General features: G+C 59.4%; 5 protein-coding genes across 5 annotated transcripts; all 5 read left to right on the top strand.

The window, feature by feature from the left end:
• Position 1: 1 nt before the first annotated feature.
• Positions 2-2,098, top strand: LINJ_30_2350 (conserved zinc-finger protein; the record flags this gene model as incomplete). The annotated part of the gene is made up of 1 exon (XM_001467044.2): positions 2-2,098. A coding segment is annotated over one exon (2,097 nt), but the record flags the coding sequence as incomplete, so codon positions are not given.
• A 1,514-nt stretch (positions 2,099-3,612) lies between these two features.
• On the top strand, positions 3,613-4,662 carry LINJ_30_2340 (hypothetical protein, unknown function; the record flags this gene model as incomplete). The annotated part of the gene is made up of 1 exon (XM_001467043.1): positions 3,613-4,662. One exon carries the CDS (start codon positions 3,613-3,615, stop codon positions 4,660-4,662), a length of 1,050 nt encoding a protein of 349 aa, XP_001467080.1.
• A 3,244-nt stretch (positions 4,663-7,906) lies between these two features.
• On the top strand, positions 7,907-8,971 carry LINJ_30_2330 (conserved hypothetical protein; the record flags this gene model as incomplete). The annotated part of the gene is made up of 1 exon (XM_001467042.1): positions 7,907-8,971. The coding sequence occupies one exon, from the start codon at positions 7,907-7,909 to the stop codon at positions 8,969-8,971; it is 1,065 nt and encodes a 354-aa protein (XP_001467079.1).
• Positions 8,972-9,831: 860 nt separating this feature from the next.
• On the top strand, positions 9,832-11,226 carry LINJ_30_2320 (conserved hypothetical protein; the record flags this gene model as incomplete). The annotated part of the gene is made up of 1 exon (XM_001467041.1): positions 9,832-11,226. One exon carries the CDS (start codon positions 9,832-9,834, stop codon positions 11,224-11,226), a length of 1,395 nt encoding a protein of 464 aa, XP_001467078.1.
• A 674-nt stretch (positions 11,227-11,900) lies between these two features.
• LINJ_30_2310 (conserved hypothetical protein) lies at positions 11,901-15,815 on the top strand (the record flags this gene model as incomplete). Its single annotated transcript, XM_001467040.1, has 1 exon — positions 11,901-15,815. The coding sequence occupies one exon, from the start codon at positions 11,901-11,903 to the stop codon at positions 15,813-15,815; it is 3,915 nt and encodes a 1,304-aa protein (XP_001467077.1).
• Between the last annotated feature and the right edge of the window lie 477 nt (positions 15,816-16,292).

Here is a 16,292-nt window from a genome sequence, read left to right as displayed (position 1 = left end):
GCCACCAGCCGGTGCCATGAGCACGATGTCGCCTTTCCCCTCGTCCGCACTGGGCCTTCCCTTTGGTGGGAACAGCGTCGTCGATGCCGCTGGTGCAGCCCGCATCACGGGTGATCGCAGCCCCGACGGCCTCGGTGCTACAACCCGAGGGGGCGACGGCGAGCAGACGGCCTCGCGGGAGCCGGGAGCCACGCAACTGGTGCTGCCGAGTTCTGCCTCCCAGAGCTACTTACCCTGGATGAGGCCCGAGTCGGCGACGGCGCGCTTTGGCAGAGCAGATCCTGCGTCGGCGAATCGCTACGGCTCTGCACCGATTGACGAGGCGACGTCATGGACGAGGGGACGCCTCCTTCCAGCTGCGGAGAAGAAGGTGCCGGCGCAGCTCAACCTGCTTCCGGCTTTTACAAGAAGAGACGCGACGCCAACGCCTAGCCTCGCAGCAGCCGAGGTGATGACTAACTCGAAGAGGGAACTTATCCCCGCCATGTCAACCGGTGCGCCGCGCCACCGTAGTTTCTTGGAGAGTAGCGAGGCCGCATTGCCGGGGGAGGCGTGCCGGCGGTCGAGCGGCGCCACGCCAGGTGAGCAGGTTGGGGCAAGTGCGGTGCACACGGTGTCGAACCAGCACCAAGTGGCACGTGATGAGGAGCGGGGTCGTACCCAGTTAGCGTTTTGCGAGCAGACGCTGCCGGGGGACCGCGTCGCGTCAGCGCCGGTGCTGAGCGTTCCTGGCAGTGCACCTTTCCCTGGCAGTGCAGCGGCGGGCGCTGAGCGGCCGCAGTGCTCGACCTCTCCCTTGATCGGCCGCTCGGCGCAGCGCTCACAGGCAGCGGCGCCCGGCGCCGGGGTGGGGAAGGGCAGCAACGGTGGCGATGTGAGGGAGAGTCTTACGAGCCGACCGCACGTCCCCGTCGTGCGAGCCCAGCATTCGTTGGCGGCTACCGTTCAGACCGAGCACGGTTCTACATCGAAAATGATCCCGGCTGTGCACCTCGTGCCGGCGGCGGCGTCCGAGTCGGGCGACGCATCGCTACAGGATCCGCAAAAGCGAAAAGAAGAGCATGTGCAGGGTGAAAGGCCGTCCTTCTCTGCGTTCTTGCCACAGGCGACGCGAGGGCTGGATGAGAGCCGCCAGCAAAGCGCGGCTCCCCAGCCACAGCCGCTTCGCAGTGGCGACGAGGACAGTAGCGAAAGCAAGGCTGGCGCTGAGGATACCGACTCTTACTCGGTCGAGATACCGCCACTCGAGGCCTCGGAGCAGGGCGACGCCGACGATGGGCCCTTTAGCGTTCCCCTGGACGCCACAGTGGAGGAGGGGAGCAATGTGAACGAGGGTTTCTTTGGCCACCTCGTCATGGAGGATGTGTCGAGCGATAAGCTCGCTGATCCCACCCCTTACGCGGTAGATGATGCACGCGCTACGCGGCTACCCGCCTTCGGCGCCAGAGATGATGACATCGAAGAGGATGCTTCCCGCTTCATGAGTTACAACCTCGCGAGACCGACGGACGGTGGCGCAAGCACGCCAAGTCAGGCAGACCGGCCCACTCCTGAGTCGATACCGGCCGGTTGCTCCTACTACACATATTCGTATTCGTACTCGGACGACGACGACGACGACGAAGAGGCTGAGGAGGCGGGGGGGACTGCTCAAGAAGGTATCCCCGTTAAGTTGCGCGTAAAGGACGGCGGGAAAGAAACGCAGCAACCATCTGCCATCCACGACAGCGCTGCCGCGGGTTTTCCAGAGTCCACTTTTCACGCGGACGTGACCCCTGTGGCGCACGCTGAGTGGGCGCCGACATCTGGGGAAGTGGCTGCGCAGCGCGAGGACGTCGGTAAGGCAGGCGCAGAAAAACTCAAGAAGTCACGGCAGGGCGTTAAAGGCAATGCGAGGCTGTCGGCCGCCCAGCAAGGTGCGCCGAGCCCGAAACAGCAACCACCTGCACGAGTAGGCCGCGGTGGGAAACCGGCCAGCGAGGAGCCTTCCATCGTGGCGCGGCGCCACTCTTCGCAGCCGTCGGACCCTGCACCGCAACAGGTGGTGAAAAAGGGGAAGGGCTTCTTGGCAAAGTTTTTTTCCAAAAAGGGCAAGTGATTTCGTCACAGCAGACGGCGGCAACGGTGTGCGATGAAACAAAAGAGAAAGAACTGCGCAGTAGACATACGAATGCCATCGGTGGCACGTACCCCCGCCCTGCCGCTGGGGCGGACGGGGCACTACATCCTTCTGTCTCTCCCTTCCCCTTCATGGGTGCCGCATAGAAGTGCAAGCACACGAAGCGCCATAGAGAGGGTGCTGTATTACATCATGGCAATACGGATGCCACTCTCTGTGCAGGGCTCAGCAACGTTGCCCTCGCAGTGCCACAAACAAAAGGATCCGAAGGCGCTCTGTGCATCGCGCACACGCTCCTGCCGAGCAGGTGGAGCGGGGAGGAAGCCACGCCTCGTAGCAGCTTCTCCTTGTGCGCTTCTGAGAAGACCCGTGCGCAGGCGAGGTTCTACCGATGCGGCAACGGCAGCCCTAACAATTTTCATGAGTTGCTCAGCGATCGAAGCAGAAAGCGTGCACATGTGTGAGGGTGTTCTTGTGTCGTCGCCATGATTCGCACTCTGCTCTCCCCTTCGACCGACCTGACAACCAGTCCGGAGTGCGAGGCTGCGTATCTTTACGTCCCTCTGCTTCACCTCTTCTCTCCGGTTCAGTGGACAATGACAGCCAACTCGAAAGCAAGGCGCACATCTGCTGTACTGTTGTGCACCACCACCACCACCATTCCCACCACCTCTCTCTTCGCTGATGCTCTCGTTCTCTGTTCGCCTTATGCTCTGTCTACAGAGCCTTGCTTACGAATCCTTGGAAGCGTGTAATCAAGCCCGACATCAGCACCACTGCAATAGGCGGCTACATGGACATTTTACTCCCCTTCCATAGTCACCTACCCCTGCGTGCGAGATCTGTGAACTGCCCTGCGCAGCTGTGCGCGAAGAGGTGTGCGTGCCTGTGTGTGTGTGTGTGGATGATCGACGAGCGTGCCGGCTACGATGGATCATGATTGATCATCACAGGAAACCGAAACAGCCAAACGGAAAACAAGGACGGAACGTCGGCCAGTCGCCTCTTCGTCACCTCAACGAGACCAGGACCACACAGTGTGCGCCCGCTCTCCATGCGATGTCCTCCGCTTTTCCTGGATGCAGCGAAGTCACAGAATGAACCACCGCAGGTTTGGCCCCACGGCCCATAGCTGTATTCCCCCCCCCCGTGGGATTGCAGATTCTCTTCCTGCTGACCGCACCTCTGCGTGGACATGTTCCACTCTCTCCCTCTCGCCGTCCTTCCCCGCCACGCTCACCGAACATCTCGTGCTGTGGAGCGCACGCAAACGGTGACCCTTTCCTTCCACAATTACCTCACACGCCGTCATCTCTGTATACACGTCGCCCCATCAAATCTTGCCGCAGAGCATATAGCAATCTACACCTGAGGTGCATCGCCATCTGTGTCGTCGTACTCACGCAAGTGCCTTTTCTCGCACTCCTTTCCTTTCCGTCTCTCACCCTCTCTCTTCCTGCCACCTTGCTCTCCTTCTCCTCCTTCGTTCACCAATGCCCGCTCCTGCCGTCCACACCGTCTTCGGTGTCGAGGACTTTAAGATCGATGCCCGCTTCCTCTCGCATATGGCGTTTCTCTGCTCCCCTGACAAGCCGGTGGAGACGTCGACGCTGATCGGCAGCTACGCCATGTGTGAAATCTGCGTCTCGGAGCCAGAAACTGCTGATATCATGATGTACCTGGACACGCTGCGCAGCCCCGGTCAGCAGGCATACGTTGGCAAGGTGACGTCGGAAATGCGCCAGGCCGCCGGGGCGAGCCGTAACACCGCCGTCGCTGAGGCTGCGGACGCTATGGATGCGGAGTTCGCCCGCTTGAAGAGCGTCTTCTTCTTGCGCGTGCGCTCTTTCGTGGTGATCGACACGGAGACGAACGAGACGGTGGGCCGCGTGGTGACGTTCCCTGGTCAGATCTCCGACGACTACGGCAACAACCTTGAAGAGCACTCCGAGCATGGCGCCAACCAGATCAAGGTGGTCCGTGCACATACTGCCGAGGAGCTGATTACCGTGTACATCGGCCACGGCCAGGGTGCGGCGATGGCCCAGCTCTGCGCCTGCGCCTCTGGAGGCCAGGCCATCGTCTTCGACGGCACGACGCTGTCAGAGCTGCTCGTGCACAACGCTGTGCAGCACAAATGTGTGAAGTCGGAGCCCATTGACGACGGCGTGGAGAGGGATTGGCACATCCTCCACTACCGCAGCGAGGCGTGGGCCAAGAAGCAGGACGCCACAGTAAGAGCTACCGTCGCCGCAGCGAGGAAGATCGACGCCGAGGAGAAGGCTGCTAACGAGGCAGCGAGGGAAGGGAAGGGGCCCGAGGCGAAAAAGAAGGGTGAGTCCACGACCAGAGCGGCTGAGAAAGAGGACTGTTCTGCCGAGAAATGGTTCAAGAAGTGCGAGTGGATCACTGTGGGCGGCATCATTCCCGTCGTGGCGCAGTGCCGCTTCGCCCGCACTGGCCGCTACAACGCCAAGGCGCTCAGCGACATGATAACAGACTACACCGCCTCCATGCAGGCTGCCGAGGACCCCTACGCGTAGAAGCAACGCGGCGAAGGTACAGTAGGGTCACAGAGGCGGGACAGTGAAGCATTGTGAGGTGAGTATTCGATGAAGAAATGCGTGTCACCCACGCGTCTGCCGATGTCCGTGCCCGTGTTTGTGGGCTTGAATTATATCCTCCGTAGAAAATGAGGAGAGGCGCTGCGAAGCATTGCGAATCGTGGACGTTTCTCCCGTGAAGCCTACGAGAAAACGCTCTCGCAAGAACAGATGGGGAGAGGAGCAGCACACCCTCGCGCGCTCACTTTCCCCTCACGCCCCGCTTCGCTCTGTTAACTTCCTCATTTTTCTATCCTCCTCGTGGCCTCATACACGCACTCGCAGTATCGATTTCATACTAGCTCACCCTCTTCCTCTAGTGCCCTACCGAGAGCAGGTCTGTGCATTTGATGAGATGTGCATGTGCTTGCCTCTTTCTCGTCATCTCCCTCCCCCAATCGCAGGTCTTCGCGCTCTGCCGACATCTATATATTTCGATCTATCTATATATGCCGTTGGCGTTTGGTTCATTATTCCGTTGTACTTCTCTCTTTGCTCCCTATCTTTTTTTATTTTGTTTTGCGTTGTTACCTTTTCGTCTCCCCTCTTCCTCCCCTTCGGATTCATGACACCCATTTTTTCTTCACCTGTCATTTCGTGCTGCTTTCGTGTCTTCTCTCGCTCCATAGATGGGTACGCGCTTGTGCAAGTGCCCGTGCGCCGCCTCTCGCTCTCCCGCCCCTCCCCTACCTCGTTTCTTCTTTTTCTTTCTTTTTGGTCCTTTCTTTCCCTGCCTCCGTGGGTGCGTTTGTGTGGTAAGCGCATGCGAAGCCAAATACCGACAACAGAGAAAAACGAAATACGAAACACGTGAGATGGATAGAAGGGGGAATAAGAAGTCAAAGAGAGAGAAACAGAGGAGAAGGATCGCCTTCGTACACACACACACACACACGCGCGCGCGCGCACGAGGGCGAAGCAAACAAAAACAAAACGGAGAAGCGGCCATGCTGCGCCAAGCGAAACAACCACAACAACCAAAAAAAGAAACACAAAGGACGCAAGAGAAGGAGGAGGACATGCAGGGTGGCACTGGTGCGTTTTCGTTGTCTTGTTGGTTGCTTTGCTGGTCTGGCCGTTGTGTCTTTTCTCTTGTGAGCTTTTTGTGTTTATTTGTCGCGTGACGGCGCTGATTGGCGAAGCTGGTTTGATTCGCAGAAAGTGTCATCCGAACAAAGAGAAGCACCAAGCGTTGACAAGGGCGCGTTGTCGACGGCGACAAGCCTTCTTTATATATGTATTTCCTCTGTCCTGGGCCGGGCGGCACGTATAGACGTCTGAGTGCGCATGCCCACAAGCGAGTATATCTCAGTTGTATGGCCTGCTCGTACGCGATGGCACTGATGTCCACTGTCCCTCGTCTCCCTTGTTCTGCGTATCTGTGCCGTTGGCGCCTCCGCGCTTACCGCCTCATCTCCTGATTTTTTTTTGTTTCGTCTTTTTTCCTTTGTTTCTCTCATGTGCACGCTCTGATGATGACGAGCGCTTTTATTGTTTTTTTTTTTGCGCCTTTTTGTTTATCCGGAAATACAAAGACCAACAGCGAAGCAAGGCCAGGAAACATCATTGTACTCGTGCCTTCAGAACTGCACGCCCTCGTGCAAGCAGTGGCGTCGCACGTGCGGTGCGGCCCACTCGAAGGAAACGATCTCGAAAAAAAAAACGTAAAGAGAGAGAGCAAGCGAATGGAATGGGAAGAAAAGGAACGCGAAGCGGAGGAGCGTTCGAAAGGATGACCCATTTCCCCTTCTGGACCTGCGGGATGACTCACTCTCCGTCGCATGGCTCTTTTTTTTGAGATGATTTTATTTGCTTGCTTGCTTGTGTCCTTGTGTGCTGGTGAGCCTCCTCTTTCGCCCTCTTCTTGTTTGACGGACGTGTGCTCGGGCGTCTACGACTGCGCCGTCTCTGTTGTTGTTTTGTTTTGTGTTGTCCCTTTTCCCACGTTTTGTCCTCGTCTCTCTTTTGATGATCGGTAAGCGGCCATACGGACCGAAGAGACGAGCAAACAAGAAACACAAGCAAGATGACGCGGTGGGGAAAACGCCACGGACCCTTATGCGCACCCATCGACTTGATCCTCACACTGTTTACTGATGAATACTGAAACAGGAACAGCAACACCACGCATCAAAGCAGCAGCGTGTAAGAGGGCGGCGGCGGGGGGGGACAAAGGCCTCTCACATGAAGCTCAAAGGAAAAAAAAACAAATCGCTTACCCAAACGCCTGCGTCTGCATCATGCAGAGAATCAGAGGCTATATGAAAACGGTTGAGCTGAAGTGAAAAAAAAAATGGATAGACAAAACTAATGCGTGACCTACCCGGATCTGTGCGTCCTGGCTGCTTGCCTAGCACGCGACAGAATCACGTTTGTGCCTCAACACAAGGAATAATTTGGTGCAACTGACTGGAGGCGAGAGCGGATCTCTGCAGAAGTTCGCACGTCCAATTTCGCGAGAGGTATGGATTGCTCAGCGGTTTCGCCACCGTTTTCAAGGTGTTGCCTCGCCGTCCTCGCTGCCCTTCCGACATCCACCTAAAAGTTCGCCGAGAGGGACGTGGTGTCTGTGCGTCTGTTTCTATTCGCTCTCTTTTTGTTTGTTTTGCGAAAAGAATGAGGGAAAGAGGGCGCGCAAAGTGGAGGATGACAGGGCCGCCGGCGCACGTACACGCGCGCGCGCACACACACACATACATACATAGAGAAACGTGTGCGCTGATGGACTGTGCGTGAGCCGCACTGCGGCAGTGCATGCCAACTGTTGCGCTTCACCACCATAGCGTACTCTCTGTCCTTATGTATTCACCTTTTCACTTGCGGTTTTGCTCATTTCCACTGGTGTGTGGGCGTGTGTCCTCTTCGCCACACCTCTACTCCAACTCTTTTTATTCGCGTTTTTGGACCCCATGCTCAGCTCATCATCAGGCGCCAAACTGTGCCGCGCCGTCACAAACTCACGCATAGCGCGCATGGGAGCGTACCCACACCCACGCACACGGAGCGTGAACAGCACCGCTTTTTTTTTGCAGGGAGGGGGAGATGCTTCATAGGCGTCTGCTGCCAGCATCCATAGTCGAAAGTCCGAGACGCGAAACCCCTTTCACTCCCGCCCAAGAAAAAAAGAAAAGAATTCCTTTGCTCCGCTTTTTGGCCCCGGCGCGGAGGGCGCGCCGAGACGCTGATGAGCCTCTTGCATCGGCTCCACGGCGCGCGCTGGTGCGCTTTGCGGCAGCAGCGACGGCGGTGCAACGGCGTTCGTGGCGTATTCGCCGCTGCTGCACTGAACCGCGGTGATTTAGTGCTATCGGTACCACTTCGCTACTGCTTCATTACGCAGCTTGACCTTCCACGCGATGGCGGCCGTTCTTCGTCACCTTTGTTGGACAATGTGAAGGGTGCGCGGCACCTGCGCCACTGCAATCGGGGCGTGGCGTTGTTTCCGGAGGCGTGGGTGTGGCTGCAGAGGTTCTCCACTGACGCCCCCGCCGACCGCGTGTCTTTGAGTTCTGCTATCTCGTGCGAAGCAGCGCCGGGGAGCATCGCTGCGGCGCCGTCGGTGATGGCGCTTACTCTCTCCCCGGTCGAGGCCGCCCTCGCTACCTGCGTGGCACTGCGCTACTTCTACGCGCACGCGCTAAACCTTTCAGCGGCAACACGCGTTGCCCATAGTATTGGCCCAGCGCCACACGACTTGTCCGACCGGTTTACTGCCAGCCTGCCGTTCGAGGACTACCTGCAGTGGGGATTGGAGTCCATCTACAGCGACGCCTCCTCCGCGGAGGCACACCTGTGTCTCGAGCAGCTGTCCAGCAACCTCCGTGACGCCATCATGACGCACGCCAGCAACGTGGAGTTCCGCTTTCTCGACGAAGCCCCGTCGTTGTTCGACACGGTGCTTCTGACAAGCCTGTACCTGGTGCGTTCCCGCGTTCTGCGAATGCCGCTACTTTCCAGTACCTCGAACACACCCGATAGCAGCTGTAGTGTCTTTGCGCCGGGGCTGGATGCACTGAATCACTGTGGCACGTCACCGGCCGCCGCGGCGGTGGTGTCGGCGGTGCGGCGCTCCGTTGTCGTGCGTGCACGGCGCCGCATTAGCCGCGGTGAAGAGATTACGCTCGACTATCGACTAGCGGGGGGCGGCAGAGGAGTGAGCCGGGGGCATCCATCTCACAATGGCTCTCTCCTTCGCCAAGACGTCATATGCATGAACGATGTTTGGGCGGCGCGGTATCTCATGGACTAGCGGGGCTAAACTGCGATGGGGAGGGATTGGGGATGCCGAGGCGTGCTGTGTGATTGAGGGGCCAATCCTGCTTTGAGTCCACCCACGCCCTCGCACGTGCTTCAGACCAACACACACATACGCGATGGCTGACCTGCAAACGCGAAAGCCAGGAAAAGGAGCGTTGCCTTGCATTCCTTTGCCTCTCATTGACGGAACGCGCGTGCGCGTTCCCCCCCCTCCCTCCCGTCAGCGAGCTGCGGGCGGGTGAAGGGGGACGTTCACGACCGCCAGCGAAATCGTCATGAGCGAGCACAATTTGCTTTGTTTAACGTTGCACACGCGAGGGATTGAAAAGGAAAGGAAAGTGACAGCGGCAAAAAAGCAGCCGAGGTGACGAGAAGGCCACACAGACGAGAATAAACGAACATGCGTTGCAAGCTCTGAGGGTAGGCGAAGGTGACGGCGACGACAATGGCGCACGCTGGTCATGAACTTCGTACACCGCTCTCCAGAGCGGGCCTTCTGTAGTATGTTCTCTGCCCTTGCCTTTTCTTCGCTGTTAACGCCCGCGATTCTCCATACCTGCTTCACTCTTGTCCTCCACGTCCGCCTCCAACTGCTTCTCCACACTTGTTCTCAGTTTCTTCAGATGGTCCACTGTGAAGAATCTCGTCCCCACCCTCCCCCTCTCCTCTACCCCCTCTCTGCTGTTTTTGTTCTCCGTTGCTCATCAGCAGTGCAGCGCACGGCGTAATCGACATATATTTGCGGGACTTCTTGTTGTTACTCGCGAAGCCGATGTGGCCTCTGTTCACTTCACTCTCAACGCGCACCCTCTCTGTTCGCATCTCGTAATAACGGTATACCTCTACATTCGCATGCACGCAAAGGTTCTTGGGCCGCTGGCGGGTAGCCGCATTCAGGCGGCGCATAAGTTTCCGCAGCTGCGTCTGCAGCCGACGCAGCACCGGCTCATGACGCGGCGTCGGCAGTGCAATCTGCCACTGCGACTCTTCCACCCCAGCAGCGTCGACTTCGCCAGGCATGAGCTGGAGGCCGGCCGCATCGTGGAGGTCCGCCGAGATGACAACTCGCTGGTAGCACTCGGCTTCTACGAGCCGCATCTGAAGCGAGTGGATGTGTTCGACATGACAGCGAGCTTGGCCGCGATGCTGCCGGCGATCAGCGAAGACTTTTTTATGGCCCGCGTGCACGAGGCATGGGAGCGACGCCGGCGCATTCTTCCGCAGACACAGAGCAACACGTACCGCGTCGTCAACGGCTACGCTGATAGTCTGCCGTCTCTCTTTGTGGACGTTTTCTCTGAGTGCTTCGTGCGCGTTGTGGCAACGTCATTCGGGGCGGAGAGGCTAGTGACACCCCTGTTGGATTTCCTGTCTCGTCGCGGCGCTGAGGATGTGCTCTTGGACACTCCGACTCTCGGTGATACAGCGCGGGTGTCGATCGTCACGCCCACCATCTCGCTCCCGCAGCTGTACGTGGAGGGCGGTGTGAGTCACCTCTGGCTGAGACCCGACATGCGGATGCCGTCAACGGAAAACTTGTTTCTCATCAACCCTGCACACCGCCGCACCCGCCGCATGATGCGCGATGTGGGGAAGGGGAAGCGCGTCCTCACAATCTACGACCGCAGCGGGTCGGCCGCGATGAACGCAGTCATGACGGCAAAGCACGTCACCGTCCTCCACCGCGAGGAGACGTCGCTGGAGTGGGCGCGGGCAAACCTAATTTGCAACCACTCCGCCTCTGTGTTCAAGACCTGCGAGACCGTCTGCTGCGACCCTGCCGAGCTGCGTGTACGACACCAGCAAGATGTTGTGTACATCGAGTGCCACCCCAAGTTCCTCAGTACCAGCAATCAGTGGGCGGAGCTCGTGCGTTCGCTTGCAAACAACAAAGTGATTGGCGTTGGCACGATGCTCATCGTGGCCCAGGAAGAGGCGCCGCTTGGTGTGCACGACCTCCTGCCCCGTCGCAAGGTTTTCTATGGCGGTGACGAGAGCAAAGCCAATCAGGATTGCCCGATGAAGCGCCGTCCCCTCGCAGATGCACTGCGCAACGCGCTGGAGAAGTGCCATCTGCGTCTCAAGTTTCTACGCGCCTTCTCTGTCGCCTGCGACCACCCGTTGCTGCCGGAGTCGGAGAGCGCGTCCTTCTCGCAAGTCTACCTCATCGAGGGCCCTGCGCTGGAGCAGGTCTTCCGTGTGCCAACTTCGAGCCACAGGAAAGTGCGCACCGATGAGGCGACGTAAGTACAGGGTACTAGCTCTTCGCTGTCTGACCTCCCATCGGCGCTGCCGTTGTGGATGCTGAACGCCGATGAAGGAAAAATGGTGGAAGGAGGATCATTAATGGAACGGTGTGCGGTCAGGGGAGGCGGACCCGTTTTTAGCTCGCTGCGCCTTGATCGCAGTTTCGGAGTTTTGTGGTTGTCGTCGCTGGCGCCTCTCTTTGCGCACTCGCTGCTGACGGGGCTCCGCCAAAGTACGGATTATCCGTCGTGGCCGCGTACGAACCCTCCCCCTCCCTCCCTCCCTCCGTTCCTCCCTCCTCACTCCACCCCACCACCACCACCACCACCCCGAAAAAGCAAAAAAGAATGATACAGGCAGAAGAGTTACCCTTGCCGCTGAAGTCTTCTTACACTGCTTGCTCGGTAGGTAAGTTGGGGTCACTGTACCTTGTCACACACTGGAGTCCACCCGCCCCCACCCCCTCCCTCTCTTCCCCGCCTTCCCCATGGCGCCATCGGAGGTTGTGTTTTCGTCGACAAGCTGTTCATTCCCCTTGCTTGTTGCTCTCACGCGTGCTCTCCCCCTCTGTAATTCGACTCCTCTTCCCGCTCCACGAACTGTGGACAACTGAAAAAGTGACAGACGCGCACGCTCTTGAGAGGTTTCTCCCTCCGCCCGTCGTGCACCCTTCCATGACGGACTGGAGGGCGGAGGCGTCTCGGGTTATCAAAGCCTTCGATGACGCGCTTGGACGACCACCCTTTCCTGTCAACGCCCCAGATGACCTTGTCAGCAAGGCCCAAGCGGTGCAAGGGACACTTGGCACCGTCGCCGCGGCCGGCAAGCTCGAGTCCCTTGAGGGGGTGAGCGAGGTGACCACAACGTTGCCCATCCTTTGCGCTTCGCTCAAGGAGGGCACGCCGAACCACACACCATGTCTGCGGCTTTATCGTCCACTGCTGCTGGCGGCCGCCCACGCCAGCTCACTATCCACCTATCCCATCTCGTACCTTCTACGGGATGCAGAGCAGGTGCTGGCTCCTCAAGAGGTGCCTTCACTGAGCGGCTCATCTGTGGCGTGCACCCTCGCCAGAGCTTCGACGGCGGCGTCGAGGGAAGTCGACGGCGACGACGCAGAGGTGGAGAAGGAGGTGACGCTCTTTACATTCATGGCGCTCACTCACTCTTTGACGCCGGCCTACATGCGCCGCTTTCTTCGCTTAGGGGCGCTCGAGCCCCCCGCTGCTGGGAACGCTGCCAATAGCAAACCTGGGAAAGGCAAAGGAGGCGCCTCACATGCCGGCGATACCGACAAGAAGGCGCATCCTTCTTCTCCATCTACCACCGCGTCTGGCGCCAATCGGGCAGGTGAAGTTGGCGGTGGCTACTCCGCTGTGCCGTGTGCCCTCTTGCACTCCATGATCGAAGCGCCGCTCTCTGAGGAGTGTCGTGCCGTTTTCGAGTCCTTCGTCGACAACACAGCTAAATTTCTGGCCTGCGTCGCCGGAGACGGGGAGCTGGCGCGGCGCATCTTGGATGTCTACGCGGGCCACCTCGTTCCGAAGCTGAAGCCGTCTTCGCTGCTCCCCTGCCTCGACGCACCACTGCTGGACTACTTCGTGGACGTTGTCGCAGCCTCGCAGCGCGCTGGGCACACTACCTTGCTCTCTAGCCGCGAGCTTCGCGACGTAGCGCTTCGCGCGTGGGACGCAGCGCGCCTCCGCCGACTTGGCTGCGCAGCAGTGTCGCGGTCTATCGGCACCGAGGACGCCACGGCGAGTTTGCTGGTGTACGTATTTCTCTACCTCATCTACTGCGACCTCGGCTCGGACGAAACCCCAACGACTCCCCCGCCGTCTCAGCCAGATACTGCGGCGACGGAGCCACGCCTGTCGGTGACGGAATCGCACTTGATTGCTGCCGTCTGCAAGGCAAGCAAGGCGGTCTTTCTCGCCGACAGAGCGCCGGCGTCATGCGCGTCTGTGTCCTCGGCGTACGTGCAGTCCGAGCTGGGTGTTCTCCTGGTGGAAGGGAGCGCTCTGCCGATGGCGCTGGCGCCTCTGCAGGTCTTTGGGGATCTCCTCCTGGCTCGACCGGCCGCAGTGGCGCTCTGGCGGAGAGGACTGGTGCGGCAGCTGGAGTGGGGAACGGAAGACGCCACTTTGATGATGGCGACAGCCACAGCGTCGGCATCATTGGTGGAGGCAAGCGTCGTGAGCGTCCTTGAGGGTGTCCTAAGGGGGGTCCCGAGATCAGATCAAGGTGTCCGCCCATCCACAAAGCATGAACAGGAGTCTGCAAAGGGTGGCGCTGCCAAGTCCAAGCGAAAGCAGAAGAGCGCCGCCGGTCGAAGCGGCAAAGGTTCTCGTATCGATGCCGCATCGAGCTCACCGAATGGGGGGCTGCCGAGTGCTGCAGCAGCAGCCGTTCCAGCGCCTGTTCCTCTCTCGGAGCTGCTCTCTGGCTGCTGCACCTGTCTTCTCTTGACGGCGCTGCTGCGTGCTGGCGCAGAGGCATCACGCGGTGAGGGCGGGAGTTCCGTGGATAGTGTGTGCTATCAAGACGGACATGTGCTTGACTGCGTCGTTCGCGCGTACTCCTATCTCTTGCAGCACCAGTCGCAGCGCCTCAGCGCTGCCTTGTGGCACAAGTTCAGCATATTCACATGCTTCATGTGGCAGTGGGCAATGACAGCGTTGTGCAGAGACACTGAAGGCGGTGGCATGACGTACCTTGCATCTATGAGGACGCTCCTGAGTGCACCGTCGACGATAGCCGTGTTGACCGCTCTCACAGAGGACACCGGCAGCATGTTGTGGCTGTCGCCCCTCTTGCTGCCTTCGTATTTCTTTCTACCATCCACTTCGAATGCGGCTGCAGAGATGCTGTCGCAGGTGTTGTGGGGCTCTCCCTGCCGCGCGCTGTGGATCGCTGTTGTGCGTGCCGCTGCAAGTGGAGAGATCGTGGGAGGAGGAGGGAAGACAGCCGGGCAAGCAGCCAAGACCACTTCTTCGCTGTTGACGCAGCAGTTGCACCCGATCCCCCCCGCCTTTCTGCTCGGTCTGTTGTGCAGTCAGTGGAGCGACCCCATTGTTGCCGACGTCGCGGAGTGCGTTGCCGCCACCACGGTGGGCGCTGGCGACGGCACGGCGCTGGTGGCCAGCCTGATCCGCATGCGCACATCAAGCGCATGCGCCGGTGATGTAGCGCTGCCGCCAACGTGCGGTCTTGCGTTCGAGCGTGCGCCGGCGTCCGCTTCCCAGCACGGGCTTCAGCGTTTGCTGGACGAGGTGGAAAGGCTGCAGGAAAAGTACCTCACCGCAGCGAAATCGGCACGGCAGGAGGCGCACGAAGAGGATCACCAACGGATGCAGGAACAGCTGCAGAGCGTTCGCGCACTGGCTGACGCGCACCGTGCTTTTTGCAATACGGCAGAGGCGAAGCGCGCTGCGAGGACTGCTGAGCAGCAGCATGTGCAAGAGGAGCTCCAACGCCGCCGCGCCGCCCATGTCGCACGCCTCCGTGACGATGCAGCGGCACTGGAGCGAAAGCGGCAGGTTGCACTCGAAACACTGCGGCGCAAAGCAATGCAGAGCCGTGTAGACGCCGAGGCAGCTCGTCAGCGGCGCTTCGACTCCTATCGGCGCCGCCTGGAGAGCGAATACCGCGTATCAACTTTCCTGGAGCACCTGCAGCTGTCCTCGGCCCGCGTGATGGAGGTTCGGGAGGCTCTGCGGACCGTCATGGACAGCATCACCCCGGATGACCTTCTCGAGTATTTAGTCTCTGGAAAGGCGAAGGTGCCCGCGGACATGCTCGACGGTGATGAGGATGTGAATGCTGCCGATGAGATTGAGGCCAGTGGCGGAAATGTGGACCAGCGAACCGCTCCAAGTACTAAGCGAGCAACAGATCCCCAAGCACCAGTGTCGCCGCCACCACGTCCCCCAGCCACCGGAGAGCGGCGCGACTTCTGGGCAGATGTTATGGACGGAGCCTCGACCAATAGAGGGACTGGCTCCCCAGGTGATGAGGACAGCAGCTATCATCGAATCAGTGAGACCGCTCCAGCGCCGACGATGAGGACGGCAGATGCTAATGTGGCTCCCGCCCCCCACAATCGCTCTTTTCACGCTCGCATCGCGCCGTTGATGGATCTCTTCTGCTACGATGACGGGGACGAGTTTGGTCGTGTCCCTGATATGCTGCCGATCGTTCGCCTGCGTATGGCGTCCCGTGTGTGGCCGGCGCCGCAGGTGCAGTCACTTGGCTTCACCGACGTGCGCGACGCTTTTGAGCGAATGAGAGACCGCGGACTTGTTTGCATCCAAGACGATGTGGCGCAGCTCACCCTTCTCGGCTTTCGCTACCACTACCCGTTTCACGACCCGGATGGGATGCTGGAGGTACACCTGCGCGAGGCACGAGAGCGCGTGCGGGCGTTGGTGGAGGCACGGAAAGGCTGGCGACGCGACAACGCCACCGACGATGAGGGCAGCAAAGGTGGCGAGGACATGGTCGCCAAAGAAGAGGAGGACGAGGAAGATGAGGCGAGTGTGTACCCCAGCGAGGATCGACTTCTGCCAGATGTGGAGTTTGGTATTTAGTGCCGCTTTCGCGCAGTGCTGTCGAGCCTCTCGTGTATCCGTGATGAGGAGGGACGACGTGCCGTGTGCATGCGCGATTGCTGCTATGCTGCACGGCTCGGTGGAGAGGAACGCAGCCGCATCCACGAATACGAAAAGAGCGACCACCACAGCGTAAGGGGGTGACGGCTCGCCTTTGAGGCAGGCGAGATGAGGTGAGGCGAAAAGCCGCCAAGCTTTTCTGGGGTTTTAGTGAAGGTGGGAGAACCTCTGACGTCGCGTTGCCTGCGACCCTCCTCCCCCTCCCCATCCCCCTCCCCCTCGGGAAGGTGTCAGCTTCACCTCGATATGTTGCTGGCGTGATATATGTGCGTGTGCTGCGGTTATATGGATCCTTTGCGCGGGCTTGAGAAGAACGTCTTCATCTTCCTTTTCACGTTGTCGCTCTTCTTGTTCTTCGCGAGGCGACCCCTCTCTCGTTTTCGCCATTCCGTCTTC

Source organism: Leishmania infantum, chromosome 30 (genome assembly GCF_000002875.2).
Source record: "Leishmania infantum JPCM5 genome chromosome 30".
Lineage (NCBI taxonomy): Eukaryota > Euglenozoa > Kinetoplastea > Trypanosomatida > Trypanosomatidae > Leishmania > Leishmania infantum.
This window is presented reverse-complemented; position numbering and strand designations above follow the sequence as displayed.